Raw genomic sequence first — 14,536 nt, 5'->3', positions numbered from 1 at the left:
CAATTATGTTGTAATCCTTGTTTATTCATACAGATTTGAAATGTAAACCCAAATAGGATATAAATACTCTGTGTGTGTCGAGCGAGTGCAATGTGCATTATCTTTGAGAGATCCGAGAACTTTACACACTGCACATGCATACCATTGATTTAATTTGTTCTGATACATACCCAACAGATCAAACAACAACAGAGCTAACATACAGCTTATATACTCTTTGCACAGAGATATTTTTTAAACATGAATCCACTGCATGAAACTATAAAAAAAATCCTATCTTTATTTAATTAAATTTTACTCTGTTGAGTCTTGGTAAATGACATACCTACCTACCGTTTGAAAAAAAAGTGACGTACCTACCTATAGATGGTACAGATGAAAAAAAAACCTCGAAAGTCAAACAACAGAAGAGGAAAAATAATAAATAATACAAATTCGTGTTGCTTCAGACTTTTCATTTCGATGGAATATCGTTTTTATAATTAGATAAGAATATATTATGATAATTAAAATCCATACAAGTATTTTTTAATGCGACGAGTACTTAACTAAGGACTCGAAGGCTGCTTCCTAGGATCTAGGTATCTAAATACTTGCTAAGTTTATTAAGTCAAGGAAGTGTCCCATACATTCATTCTGCATTCAGTGAATTAACTGTGGAGAATATGAGAAGCGAATATGTGTGTTGCAACCTAAGATGAATAATGACAACATAAATGATTTCTTGCCCTCACTTTTAAGGCCGAGGACCATCCGACTTACAGAACATAGTGGGAATTTTTCACCTACACAGGTATAAAAAAGTATTTTTTAATAAATTGAGAGGTTGGTGTTTAATTGTGTGAATAATATTGAGCCTGAAGATTAATTATTAGAACAGCAAATTATTGTAAATACTCTAGGAATCCGTACTTTTACATAATAAAATATCCTATATGTCTCTAGGATGTGTGGAAGCAGTGTGCACACTATCTCTGTTCAAAATTTATTGTAATAGTGCACTTTTACTTTTATAATATTCACATAGAATATATTTTTGTTTGTTAATAATAGAACATTTTCTGTTATTTCTTATTTAATAAATTTTTTACTTTTTTTAGAATTCAATTACTAGTCAACGTTCCTTGTCCCTAAAAAGAAACACTTCCACAATAATTATTCAGGTATGTATATTGTATTATTTGCATTGAACATTGTATTATAAAAATAGCTATACCTGTATTGATAACCTTGTTACTAATGCGTCCGGCCATGCTATTTGCATTTTGGCTACATTTTGCTCTACATACATACAGTATGGGCTGGAAATAAAAATTATATCTCCCGATTATATCCCCTGACAAGGTATATAATTAACATGCCCATATGCTAAATCACTGGAACATTGTGGAATAGCAGAAGTTTAGCCCCATTTATTAATACACATATATTATTTGGATATTACTTCCACTTTTGCTCCTGAGAGTTTTTTATTTATTTATTTAAGAGCACTAACAACATATATATTACACGTTTTTTTAAACATAGCACACACACGAACACATGGACTGATATGCACGTCAATGACAAGTGCACATAGCATTGACAAAGCTTCATATAAACTTAATTTGCAAATAAAAAAAAAACAAATTTAACACAAAATAGAGTTGAAAAAGCTGTGGGAGAAGATAAATTTATATCCTTTCCCCGGGGATATAATCGTCTCCTGCCCATGCTAACCCTGCTGAGAGGGAAAGGAATGTGAACTTTGTGTGCCACTTCTATTCATATTGTTTCCTTTTTCCTAGAGTTCACTTAAGAGTCATAATTCTTTGGGCCTTAAAAGAAAAAGCAACTGCAGCTCTTTACATACTTTAACTAAGGTATGTCATCAAATTTATAAAAAAAACACTACGGTTTTAATTGCTCAGTTTCTATAAAGTAACAAATACAGAGCTTTATTATTTGATTTCTTGTAAATGGCAAATTTTTGTTTTACTATCTTTTGTATTATATCAAGTTAAATAACATGGTTTTGCATTCACAAAAACGGATTCATGATTTTTACACTACAATTATAGACATTCAAATTATTGTATTATTATTTTCAGAATTCCACTGTTCATCAAAATCCCTCTCTCGGAAAACGAAGCAGCAGAGATAGCTTCACAAGAATCTGCAATGACGTACGTTGTGATAACAAATCAGATATGCATAGAGAATGTAGTTTAAATTCCTGGTTCCAATGGGATAGAGCTAACATGCAATTCTTTTGTAACCTCTTCATGCTTTTAGCACTTTTAACACTATTAGCAAAAGAGGGATACCGTTCATGCGAATAGTACATGCAGGTTTCATTTATCAAGTGTTTTTTAATTTTTTTATATTGTACTAAAATTTGCCCTTGCCTGTTATATTACCTGGTGGTAAGTGAACTAGAGTTACCGACATAGCTCAGCGAGTTGCGAAGCTGAAGTGGCAATGGGCGGGGCACATAGCTCGGAGAACCGATGGACGTTGGGGTCTTAAGGTGCTGGAATGGCGACCCCGCACCGGTTAACGCAGCGTAGGTCGGCCCCAAACGAGGTGGACAGATGACATCAGGAGAGTAACTGGGAGCCGTTGGAGGCAAGCGGCCCAGGACCGTGCATGGTGGAACTCCCTACAAAAGACCTATGTCCAGCAGTGGACGTCAATTGGTTGAGATGATGATGATGAAGTGACAATACAGTCTCAGATAGTGAGTAGTGAGGTAACTTGATAAGCGTAAGGCATTTGTATTGAACCTTTTTTTTATACAAGACAGGTATGTTGACAATTATGATGCCTGATGGAAAACAATGATGCGATCACAGTGGGGGCATGGTTGCCTAGAAATTGCCTTTTCACTTTTGGCTTGATGGCATTGAAGTTGTATGTGGTAGGAAACACAATACAATACAGTTCCACACTTTAGGGGTACATATCAGAACCGTAGATTAAAACTTACTACTTCGCTTCTAAACGCTACATTGCTTGGTGAGCCAGCCCACCAGACAACAGTGGCTAGTGTGAGAGTTACTACCTACTTTTACTTATTCAATGCTGTGAAAAATAAATATTTATGTGGAATCGTAAGAGCGCAATCTAGTGACGATACTTGTTAGCAGTTAGGTAGATAGGTAGAAAATCTTACATAGGCACTCTGACGAGGGAAAATTTGGAAATCATAAATACCCTAATTGCCGCTGTCGTGGATTTAACCCGAGACCACTACTTTTAAGATCACACCACCAATGTGCTAGGAAGGTCATTGCAGGCAAGGGCTAACTTGTAGAGAAATTGTTATGAATACCTAGTAAATAAATAAACAAATTAATATTGTAGGTTAATACTCAACTCGCGGAGAATCACAGAAATGTTAGTGACAATGATTCCTTAAGATTTTCAATTTGCGAAGATTTAAATAATGTAAGTATGTAGTTGTTATTAACATTAAAGTTAACTAGCTGTTGAACTCGCCTTTGTCCACTTTAATTTTCGAAGGTTTAATTGTATCCTATAACCATTTCCAGGATGCAAATTATTGCTTTGCAAAATTTCTATTTATTTACATTTATTTACTAAGATTCGCGGCCAACAAATACAATAACTTAATACAATAAAATAAGCAGTAACAAGTGCATTTTTTTATTAATATTTTACCAGCAGCTTGCCCGGATTAAAAATTATATTATGTGATTTCATGTGCCGAATTTAATCGTTTCAACGTTTGAGTAAACACAGGTACCTAACAAACAAACAAACAGACAGGCTTTCGCATTTATAATATTACTATGAATTCGAGTGGTGGAGGGCAGTATGTTTCGTATCATACCTATTTTTTTTCTTTTTCTGTGGAAATTTTATGATAAAAGATTTTTGGTATAATCTTCCTGCAATCTATTATTTTGCACCTCCAATATGATTATTTTGTAAAAGGCGCACTATTATAATATAATTTATTACTAGAGAAGAAAGATTTTTTAACAACTTATAGAAATATGAAGTAATGCTGGAAAAGAGCAACTGCTGAGTTTCTTGCCGGCTTCCTTTTGCCTTCCGAACAGGTGCTAGTCACAACTAAAAGACTTGACGTTTCAAATGTGCTTATATTGGATACTTGATATAAATAAAATTAACTTCTTTTTTTTTTTCTTCGGCAGTGAAATTAAAAAAAGGTTCAGCGATTTATGTATTAGATTAAATTTTCTTGTATCTTGTTAAACATTTGACATACTTGTTAAATAATCTAGAATGTTAAGTTCAGTATTGATGCCATCTGATTTTTTTTATTCATTTTGTAGGTTGATTGTAGAGACAAGGAAAATTTAGAATGTACACAAAATATAAATATAATTCCAGAACAACTTGCAACTGAGCATAAAGCTGCAGAAAGCATTTCATTACGATTTTCGGATATCACAGTTAGGCAAAACGATTTCCGCACACAGTGCAGTCTGTCTAGTTTTGATACTTTAGATTTAAAGGATACTGACAAGCATAAAGATGTTAACATAAACGGTCGTATTCCTAGTGTCTCATCTGTAAAAGAATATAGAGCTCCAAGCAAAAATAGTAAAGACAGAACGGTTATTATTTGTGAAGAACAACCTGTGATCTCTATCTCATTTGCTGTAAACGATTGTGATAAAGTAGCTATAAGCTCAAATAAAAGTAATATTAAGAAAGTATCTGTAGAAAACGGAAAGGGTCAACTAAACGTTGACTGTAAACTTGTCGAAGGATCACAGTTCTCAGAGGTCACTGACACTGAAGAGTCATTAGATATGAACGAATTGTCAAACGATAAGAAGAGTCCACAAAAAAGGAAAAACGCCGCTATCAACTTTGAAATTAAAAAGCAGAAATTGTCAACTGGGGAACAGAGTACAGACAAAGTTCTTATTTTAAAAACAAATGCCATTGAGAAGCTTACACATGTCATTGTTCAGCCACCAAATTATAAATTAGTGAAACGGAAAATTTTAGACCAAAGTAAAGTTGGAATCGGCAAACAATTACCTATATTACGCCCTGAAAACAATGAAATAAGTGTTGCCGGTTGTCATCTAAAGCAGAAGTCTATTTACAGTTATTTCAGAAGTAAAAATGTTTTGAAAACACATCCGTCGGTTAAAAGTTCAGTTGGATTGATCAGTAGTCATGATTTGAACATTTGTGACGGTAAAGAGTTAGTGCGTGACGATGCACAGGAGATGAACAAAAACTCGGGTGTCATCGATTTTAAACACGATGGACGTTCATTCTATAAGCCAAATCGAAATGAATCTTCAAAAACGACGCGTCATATGCAACAATCCCCATCGCCCAAAGCATCCCTCAAGACCTCGATATCGGATGTACCGAGAAATATCTTGCAAATGTCTAAAAAAGACAGCGCTGGATTACTTTCACCTAGAAGACCAGTTGGATCTTTACAATTCAACCTACCATTGCGGTCAAAATCAAACAAAAACTCTATTGTCGCACGCAATAATATACCTCATTATAAAATCGTTGCAGGTAATTATTATCGTATTTTTTGGTTTATTATTTACGAATTTGGTGAATTAAGTAATTAAAATTTTGTAATTTATTCGTTCTTCACAGGCACCCATTTTGCGGTAGACGCATTTTCCTACGGGGACATTCCAAACGTGAAACATTATTTCCTAACGCATTTCCATTCGGATCACTATTCAGGATTGAAAAAGAGTTTCAACAAATTGTTATTGTGTTCTAAAATAACTGGCAAGTTTCAAAAATTATAGTATATTATCATTTATCATACATAGGTTAAGATGTAAACGTGACGTCACGGCTCGTTTGCATGCGATAGTTTAACAGCTAACATCATATTCATTGTCATAATCAAATCGGAATGTAAAGGGTTTAGGATGTAGTCCACAACACTGGCCAAGTGTGGATAAGTAGACTTCACACGCCTTTGAGAACACTGGAAGTTTTGGAACTCTCAGGCATGCAAGTCTCGCGATGTTTTCCTGCACGGTTAAAAAGTAATTGGCAGAACTCCCCCCAAAACGGAGTCTGAAGCCCCCTAACCCCTAGGCTATCACCGCTTTTATTACTAAAAAGGTCATACATTTTCTTACAAAAACCGAAATGATACTTTAGTACGACAGCTTGGTATAGGATGTGTCGTTCCAATAACAGGGATCGTGGTGAGATGAATGTTGTAGATACTATTGTAACCACAAAGCTGGTGTCAGGACCTGAAGCTCAGTTAACACCAAATATAGCTAGCTACTGGGGAAAGTTGACATGAAATAAAACCAAAAACATTATTATACATTACGTAATTGTATCTGCTAACGAATTGAAGATGATTGTTGTAGATACTATTGTAACCACAAAGCTGGTGTCAGGACCTGAAGCTCAGTTAACACCAAATATAGCTAGCTACTGGGGAAAGTTGACATCAAATAAAACCAAAAACATTATTATACATTACGTAATTGTATCTGCTAACGAATTGAAGATGATTGTTGTAGATAATAATAATAATAATAATAATTTATTAACCAAAATTCACAAGTAGACTTAAAACTATTATGGTGTAATCATAAATTCTTACGAATTTTACCGTACACCACCGTGCCGTCGACAAAAGGTAACATCTAAAGAAATTAATTAACACCCACCTACTTACTACAGCAATCAAGATATTCCATAGAAATAAAGTTCCCTCAATATAATTAGGTAGATACATCGGAAGTTTAAAATTGGTAGTAGGTAGGCAGGTAGGTACTATAAATATATTTTAATATTAACTAACAATCTTATTTAAACCTATATCCTATAACTTTATTAGTAATGTTAACTATAACTATTTAAACTATTGCTATTTACAAAAAACCATAAGTGGATAACAAAGCAGGTAGTTTAAAAATGCGGTAAGTTAATGCCACGAACGTCCATCGAGCAACGCAATACAGGATGTTCAGTTGTCGCATATTTTTAGGAATTAACTGTTATTGTACTTTGAAATTGTAATTTGTTGATAGTAATGTTTTAATTTAAATTTTATGTTTTTATGTGTTATGGTATCTTTGAGTGACTTAGGTAGCTGATTAATTATTGTAAGTTTGTAACCACAAAGCTGGTGTCAGGACCTGAAGCTCAGTTAACACCAAAAACAGCTAGCTACTGGGGAAAGTTGACATCAAATAAAACCAAAAACATTATTATACATTACGTAATTGTATCTGCTAACGAATTGAAGATGATTGTTGTAGATACTATTGTAACCACAAAGCTGGTGTCAGTACCTGAAGCTCAGTTGACACCAAATATAGCTAGCCACTGTGGAAAGTTGACATCAAATAAAACCAAAAACATTATTATACATTACGCAATTGTATCTGCTAACGAATTGAAGATGATTGTTGTAGATACTATTGTAACCACAAAGCTGGTGTCAGTACCTGAAGCTCAGTTGACACCAAATATAGCTAGCCACTGTGGAAAGTTGACATCAAATAAAACCAAAAACATTATTATACATTACGTTATTGTATCTGCTAAGAAATAGAAATTAACTCAGGGGGAAACTGAGGTTTCAGGATAAGAATTTATTTTATTTCCTCGTGACTTTTGTACATATTACAATCATCTCAATTCGTAAAAGCCAAGGATATAATGCTTCATGTTTTGAAGTCGTAAGCCCTGTGCTTCTTCTATTCATCCGTATTACCCTTTTTAATTTAATAAAGAGTAAGATTTATAGAGATAAAGGATGGGTGGATAAGGCTTTTAAATAAGCGCTAGGTCGATTCATTTTTCTGTTAACATCATGGTTTTTTAATAATGGAAAACCATCCAAGATTATTTAAGTATCATCATCATTATATCGACCCATTATCGGCCCACTGCGGGGCACGTTTCTCCTCCCACAATGAGAAGGGGTTAAGGCTGGGCCAGTGCGGATTGGTGGACTCCACATACCTTTGAGAACATTATGGAGAACTCTCAGGCATGCAGGTTTCCTCACGATGTTTTCCTTAACCGTCGAAGTAGTGATATTTTAAATTACTTTAAACGCACGTAACTTAAAGTTACAGGTGCGTGCTACGGAATCCGCGGACGGATTCAAACTCGTACCCCCGAAAGTGAAGACGAGCTCCTACCCACTGCGCTATCTTACTAAGTTTATGCTGATGAGATATTTAAACTTATCATCTTTATTTATAATTTATTTTTAGCGGACTTATGCACTTCACGTTTGGGAGTTAATTCGAAATACATTCAAGTGATAAACGTGGATGAAACAATAAGAATCGAGGGAGTCGAAGTCACAGTGGTCGATGCGAATCAGTAAGAAATATAATACTTATTTATTCTATTGAAGACCTATAGATGGCACTTTGAATAACTCTTTTGCGGCTTGCAATATTTAAAAAAATACTAGAAATAGCAATTGTGGCAGTACTTAAACATTCTGTTTTGTTACGCAGTCATATGTAAGTCCGGCTTCTTCTCGGTAGAATCTGCCTTCCGAACCGGTGGTAGAGTCACTACAAACAGACAGACTTGACTTTTCAAAAGTGCTTATATTAGGCCTACTTGAAATAAATGAATTTTGAATTTTTGAATTTTGTATGTTTGTAAACACTTGTATTACATAGTAATTGAAATCAAATTAAGCGTACAAAAATGCCGCCTTATGACCGAATTTTTTGTCGAAATCCCTTGTGCAGCGGTGAGCGCTGTGGTTTTAAGCTGGATTCCCGGGTTCGATTCCCGGCAGAGGAGATTTGGGAATTTATAATTTCTGAGTTTTCTCCGGTCTGGTCTGGTGGGAGGCTTCGGCCGTGGATAGTTACCACCCTACCGATTAAGGCGTGCCGCTAAGCGATTTAGCGTTCCGGTATGATGTCGCTTAGAAACCTATTAAGAGTATGGGTTAAATATAACTACCATATAAATAGACGGCCGACTGGCGCAGTGGGCAGCGACCCTGCTTTCTGAGTCCAAGGCCGTGGGTTCGATTTCCACTACTGGAAAATGTTTGTGTGATGAGCATTAAGTGTTTTTCAGTGTCTGGGTGTTTATATGTATTTTCTAAGTATTTATGTATATATAATTCATACAAATATTCATCAGTCATCTTAGTACCCATAACACAAGCTACGCTTACTTTGGGGCTAGGTGGCGATGTGTGTATTGTCGTAAAAAAAAAAAAATACTCTCTAACAGGTTCACCCGTTACCATTTTAGCCTGCATTATCACTTACCACCAGGTGAGTTTGTCCACCAGTGAAGGTCTAACTTGTAGTGTAATTAAAAAAAAATGATAATAATCAGAGTGCCTAGTGTGATTTTCTACCTATAGACAGTGGCGTGCACAGGGTTTTTGAGGTGGGGATGCATAAAGAAAATCCTTCCCGTTTATGAGTTATACAAAAAATTTAGGGTAGGCAGTGCTTTTGTGCTTGTATGAACTGCACGCCACTGCTATTAGATTGCTTGAAAGCTAACTAAGATTTGTATGGTATCATAATATCAAATAGCTTTAGTCACTAGATGGCGCTATATCACAGTCTCGCTCTAGGCAATCGGGTTCGATGGCATATGGGAGTGGACAGTGGCAATATGGTCGTAAATAAAGTGGTCTGTTTTCAGTTGTCCCGGTGCTGTAATGCTGGTATTTACGTTGCCGAACGGTAAGAGCTTGCTCCACACTGGGGATTGCCGAGCGTCGCCCACTATGGAGTCAGCGCCCGTATTTTGGAACAAGGATATGCACACCATATATCTTGATACAACGTGAGTTTTCCTAAACGAGTTTCTGCATACATATCCTAATTACAACATTAATTATATCATCATCATATCAAACCATTACAGGCCTACTACAGAGCACAGGTGTCTTCCCACAATGAGAAAGAATGAGGCCGTATTCCACCACGCTGGCCTAGTGCGGATTTGTGGACTAAGATTAATATATCGAGTATTAAATTCAGTCTATTAGTGTCATACTGCTGGGCTCGAGTACTCTCTCCGTGCGAAATTGTTAGAAAAGCACCAAGCGGGCGCACGAGATTACCTTTATGAAAGCTATGATATCTTGCAATATATTTTCGTTCAACCGTTCTAAAGAGGTTATGCTGTATTTTAATGGTCCGTAGAATTTAAAGAGATGTAGCTGATTTTGACGGATATATTATTGTAATTTTTTATAAAATTATTCTATGTGGTTTTTTTATTCCATAAATATATCATAAATTGTACGTGATATACATTCCGTCAGGGCTACCTTTCTTTCATGTGTACACCAATTCCAAAATATGAAATTAATTTTAAACTTTTTATGATATTTAGAAAATAATTGTTTCCAGTTATTGCAACCCTCGCTACGATTTTCCAACGCAAGACCAAAGTTTAGAAATGGCGATATACATTTTGAGACAAAAGAAGATGGCCTTGGAGAAGATTGGCAAACAATTTTCGTCAGTGCTCATTGTCTGTGGTACTTATACTATAGGTATGTAATTTAAGCTAAACTGTATTAGTAATATAATTTTTTGAAAGCCCTTAAAGGACTTGAATCCATGGCCGTCAAATAAATTAAAAAAAAAGTATGTAATAGTTATCTATACAGTGCTATTTAAAAAGTAAAGAAAGTACCAAGCCGAAAAGAAATTTTACTGTAGCAGCGTTTTTTTTTTCTTCAGATGAAACTTTTTGAGGAATAATAAAAGTTACGCAGTGACAACCATAAAAAAATCAGTATTAATCGTAGTCGATCTCGAGTATTAAAACTCTGGAGCGTCAAGAGCAAAGTATTACTCGGCTAAGTTTGTGATAGCTCAGTGGGTAGGACTTTGACTTTAGGGAGCCCGAGTTCGAATCCACACAACTTCTAACTTTCCTAAGTTATGTGCGCACGTACCTTTAACTTAAGTTACGTGCGTTTCAAGCATTAAAAATATCACTTGCTTAAACGGTGATGAATGAAACATCGTGAGGAAACCTTTATGCCTGAGAGTGCTTCATAATGTTCTCAAAGGAGTGTGGAGTCCACCAATCCGCACTGGGCCAGCGTGGTAGGAGGAGACTCGTGCACTGCAGTGGGCCGGTAATGGGTTGATATGATATTGACGAAGTCCATTTCTCACTAGGTAAAGAGAAATTCTTTCTCGGCATGGCGCGACGCGTCGGTTGTTCAGTGTGGGCCTGCCCGGAGAAGGACCGGGTCCTGCAGGCTGTGGAGGGCCACAGCTTCAGCCACTCGACGCCCCAGGCCTGCCAGTTGCATGTTGTTCCTATGCGGGATTTGACGCACGAGGTAATTTACGCCTTGTTTACAATCAAAAGTCAACGAAAAAAGATAAACAAAGTAACAAAGAATCGCTAAAATATTGTATTTATCCAATGATATATGATTTAGCCCCAAAGTAAGCGTAGCTTGTGTTATGATGACTGATGAATATTTTTTTACGATTAACATACATAAATACTTTTAATAAACATTAAAACAACCACAAACTGAAAAGAAGTCATGTTCATCACACAGACATTTTCCAGTTGTGGGAATCGAACCCACGGCCTGTACTAATCAGAAAATCAGATTTTTATATCACTAAAAAATAATCACAAAGCTTCTAATATTAAAAACGATAAAAACTTAAATAAATTAAAATAGGAGAAACAAATCAAATTAAATAAATGCCTGGCAGGTACTTTAATTTTTCTGAACCAGTCTATTTATATAACACATTAATATAACAATAAGTCTATGATTGATATTATTATTTTTATTTACAGAAACTACGCAGCTACATGGACAGTATGCCGGGAACTTTTAACGAAGTGGTTGCGTTTAAGCCGAGTGGATGGGAGAATGGAAAGAACTCTGCAGTTGAAAAGGACTCCGTCACTATTCACGGTACTGTTTGAAGTTGAAGATATGAAAAGAAAAATCCTATTACAATATTAAGGATTACTTAAACGATAAAAGAGCTTGGGTGTGAATTGCTCTAGCTTCATAGCTAAATATTTATATAGCTAAATAATAATTGACTGAGATGGTGATAACAAAAAAAAATACCCGGCTGAGTTTGTTGTGGGTTCTTCTTAGGTACCAGCTTTAGATGTAAGTTGTCGAACGAAGTTATCACCATCATACAATTATGTAAACATATGTTTTAACGCTTCATAAGTGCCCGTGTAAGGCCTACATGAATAAATAATATTTAAATATGAATTCATAAATATTTAAAATTTTTATATCACACATTTTTGTTCATGCTACGTTAGATCTTAAACGCACAATTTTTACACATATGCTAATATGAAATACAATATACGTCCGATTGATTAAGTAGTTGATAGTCCGCTTTGTGAACGAAAACAAAATAAAAATATCTATCTAGGGTTATTTTAAAAAACAATAAAAATAATGTTTCCAGGTATACCATACAGCGAACACTCAAGTTTCTCCGAGTTGATACGATTTGTGAAGTTCCTCAAACCAAAGCAGGTTATACCAACTGTGGATATTTCGGGTGGCATCAAAGCTGTTCAGGTGAGTTTTTATTCAGTACTACCTTACCCACTGTGCCTCTAGAGTGCTAGTATAGCCATCGCTCCCGGTTCTAATCTCGGTAATATATAAAGCTGAAGAGTTTGTTTGTTTGTATGTTTGCTTCAACGCGCTTATCTCAAGAACTACTGGTCTGATTTGAAAAATTATTTCCGGTTTGGATAGCACATTTATCAAAAAAGACTATAGACTATTATTTATTTGAAAACTAGAGATAATTAAGAAAATTGCAATTATGTCAAACAAAACAGAAAAATTCTGCTTTTAAAATTAATGACTTGGCGTGCGCTGAAAAAACTGTTAGTGATACATAAAAAATATGTACTACATGATTAAAGTACCTCTCATTACACACAAAAAAGTCCCGTGAGGACATATATCTAACTATCATAATTAACTCACAATAACAGCTTTTGTGATCTAAAACTTATTGATTATATTTATTATAAATACGTATTGTAGTATTCATTCTCATTCAATAAATAATTTTGTCATCAAGGGTATTTTTTTAGTATAGTTTTTTGCATGATTCAGTCGAATCGGACATTTAATTAAGAATGTATCGCGAGTTTAATAATTTAGGGACTACACCTGAACAAAATAGTTATTTTAGAGGTGCACTTGATTGAAAATGTTTTTACCTAATAAAGTAACAAAAGTCACTTGATGTTATTTGTTATTGTAAACTGTAAGCGTTTCGGTTTACAGAAAATTCTGAGAACTGTCTCAGAATTTTCTACAATACAGACAGACAGAAAACAATGTATCTCTAAAGCCTCTGATGTATTATTTCAGTTTTAATTTACATGTTGTACAATATATAAATAAAAAATATAATATGCTCAAATGAATACGATTTTGCTATGTTGTTTACTGTTAGTATGGTCGGAAATTGGAAAATATAAAATATTGCATCAGTTAAAAATACCTTTGACATTTACAAATGGTGAAAATGAAGACAATGAAACTCGAGTTAGCTAAGTTAGTTAAAAAACAATGACCAGTCATAAGCAGATTGCTTTAAAAACTACTTTTTACTATTATCTCTTGTTAACTTTTGGATATCGTATCAAAGTTACGTAAAAGCTAAGAGTGTTTTATGATGATGAGTCTTAAATTTGGTGTGTTGTCTGCAGAAATACTTTCCATGCCCGTTGGTGGACAAGGACTCTATACAGTGTCAAAGTAGACTAACGGACTTCTTCGGCATAAAGAATCGACAGCAAGGATCTGCCGTTACTTGAAAGGCTACAAGTTAGTATGACGCTCAAATCTTTCCTTCGGAGCAAATTCTCTATTTGACGCGGTTATTTCTAACTTTCTTTTGTTATATGCCGAAAGAGCGCCATCTAGTGACAGTTCTGTTTAGCAGCATTGTAACTAGCTGTCCAACGAGGGCGTTGGTTGGACTCCATGAGAGCCTCGTGGGAGATGTTCTTGCTACGTTTACTTATTTGATCGCGTGATAGTTAACTATGATTTATATGGTATCGAACGATAATCGAAAAAACTGGATAACTAAAAATAACGTCGAGTTAATTAATTATGTTAAATAATTTCCGAGTAATGTGGACAAACGCAATGAAGCACCATTTTTTTTAAAGGAAACTAAGAGAAATGCCTTTTTCAGTTTAATTCTTCTATTAAAAATGTAAAGCCTCGCTGCTTCCTTAACACGGTGTATAAAGAAACCAGCAACAATGTCATACTAATTTAAAAGTAGTTTATTTGTTTCAGGTAAAAAATGAAACCAAAACTGAATATAATTAAGCTGCCATTTTATACTGTGATTTATTATTGAATTTATGATATTGATATTTATGCGATGTTTTGTTACAAAGTTTAATAAAGAATTTGTGAGTGTCTTTTGATTTTGTGACTGTTTTTATTTCAATTTCTTAACACCTGATAAACAATATTAATGATATATGTACAAAGTAAACTAAAAAAACTAATTAAAATCATGCAAGA

At 34.8% G+C, this 14,536-nt stretch overlaps 1 protein-coding gene across 4 annotated transcripts; it reads left to right on the top strand.

The window, feature by feature from the left end:
* Positions 1-387: 387 nt before the first annotated feature.
* Positions 388-14,415, top strand: LOC120628229. 4 transcript variants are annotated; one of them, XM_039896492.1, is made up of 15 exons: positions 388-793; positions 1,101-1,163; positions 1,788-1,862; positions 2,091-2,165; positions 3,346-3,429; positions 4,305-5,523; positions 5,611-5,751; positions 8,223-8,334; positions 9,643-9,786; positions 10,359-10,504; positions 11,142-11,308; positions 11,788-11,908; positions 12,432-12,547; positions 13,702-13,819; positions 14,303-14,415. In XM_039896492.1, the coding sequence occupies exons 1-14, from the start codon at positions 698-700 to the stop codon at positions 13,807-13,809; spliced, it is 2,667 nt and encodes an 888-aa protein (XP_039752426.1). In that variant the 5' UTR covers positions 388-697; the 3' UTR covers positions 13,810-13,819; positions 14,303-14,415. The 4 variants fall into 4 exon arrangements, with proteins under 4 accessions (XP_039752426.1, XP_039752428.1, XP_039752430.1 ...); XM_039896494.1 differs by having other exon boundaries at positions 14,289-14,415; XM_039896496.1 differs by lacking the exon at positions 1,788-1,862.
* Positions 14,416-14,536: the final 121 nt, after the last annotated feature.

Source organism: Pararge aegeria, chromosome 12, assembly GCF_905163445.1.
Source record: "Pararge aegeria chromosome 12, ilParAegt1.1, whole genome shotgun sequence".
Lineage (NCBI taxonomy): Eukaryota > Metazoa > Arthropoda > Insecta > Lepidoptera > Nymphalidae > Pararge > Pararge aegeria.
Note: the sequence above shows the minus strand (reverse complement) of the source record. Positions and strands in the feature narration are given on the sequence as shown.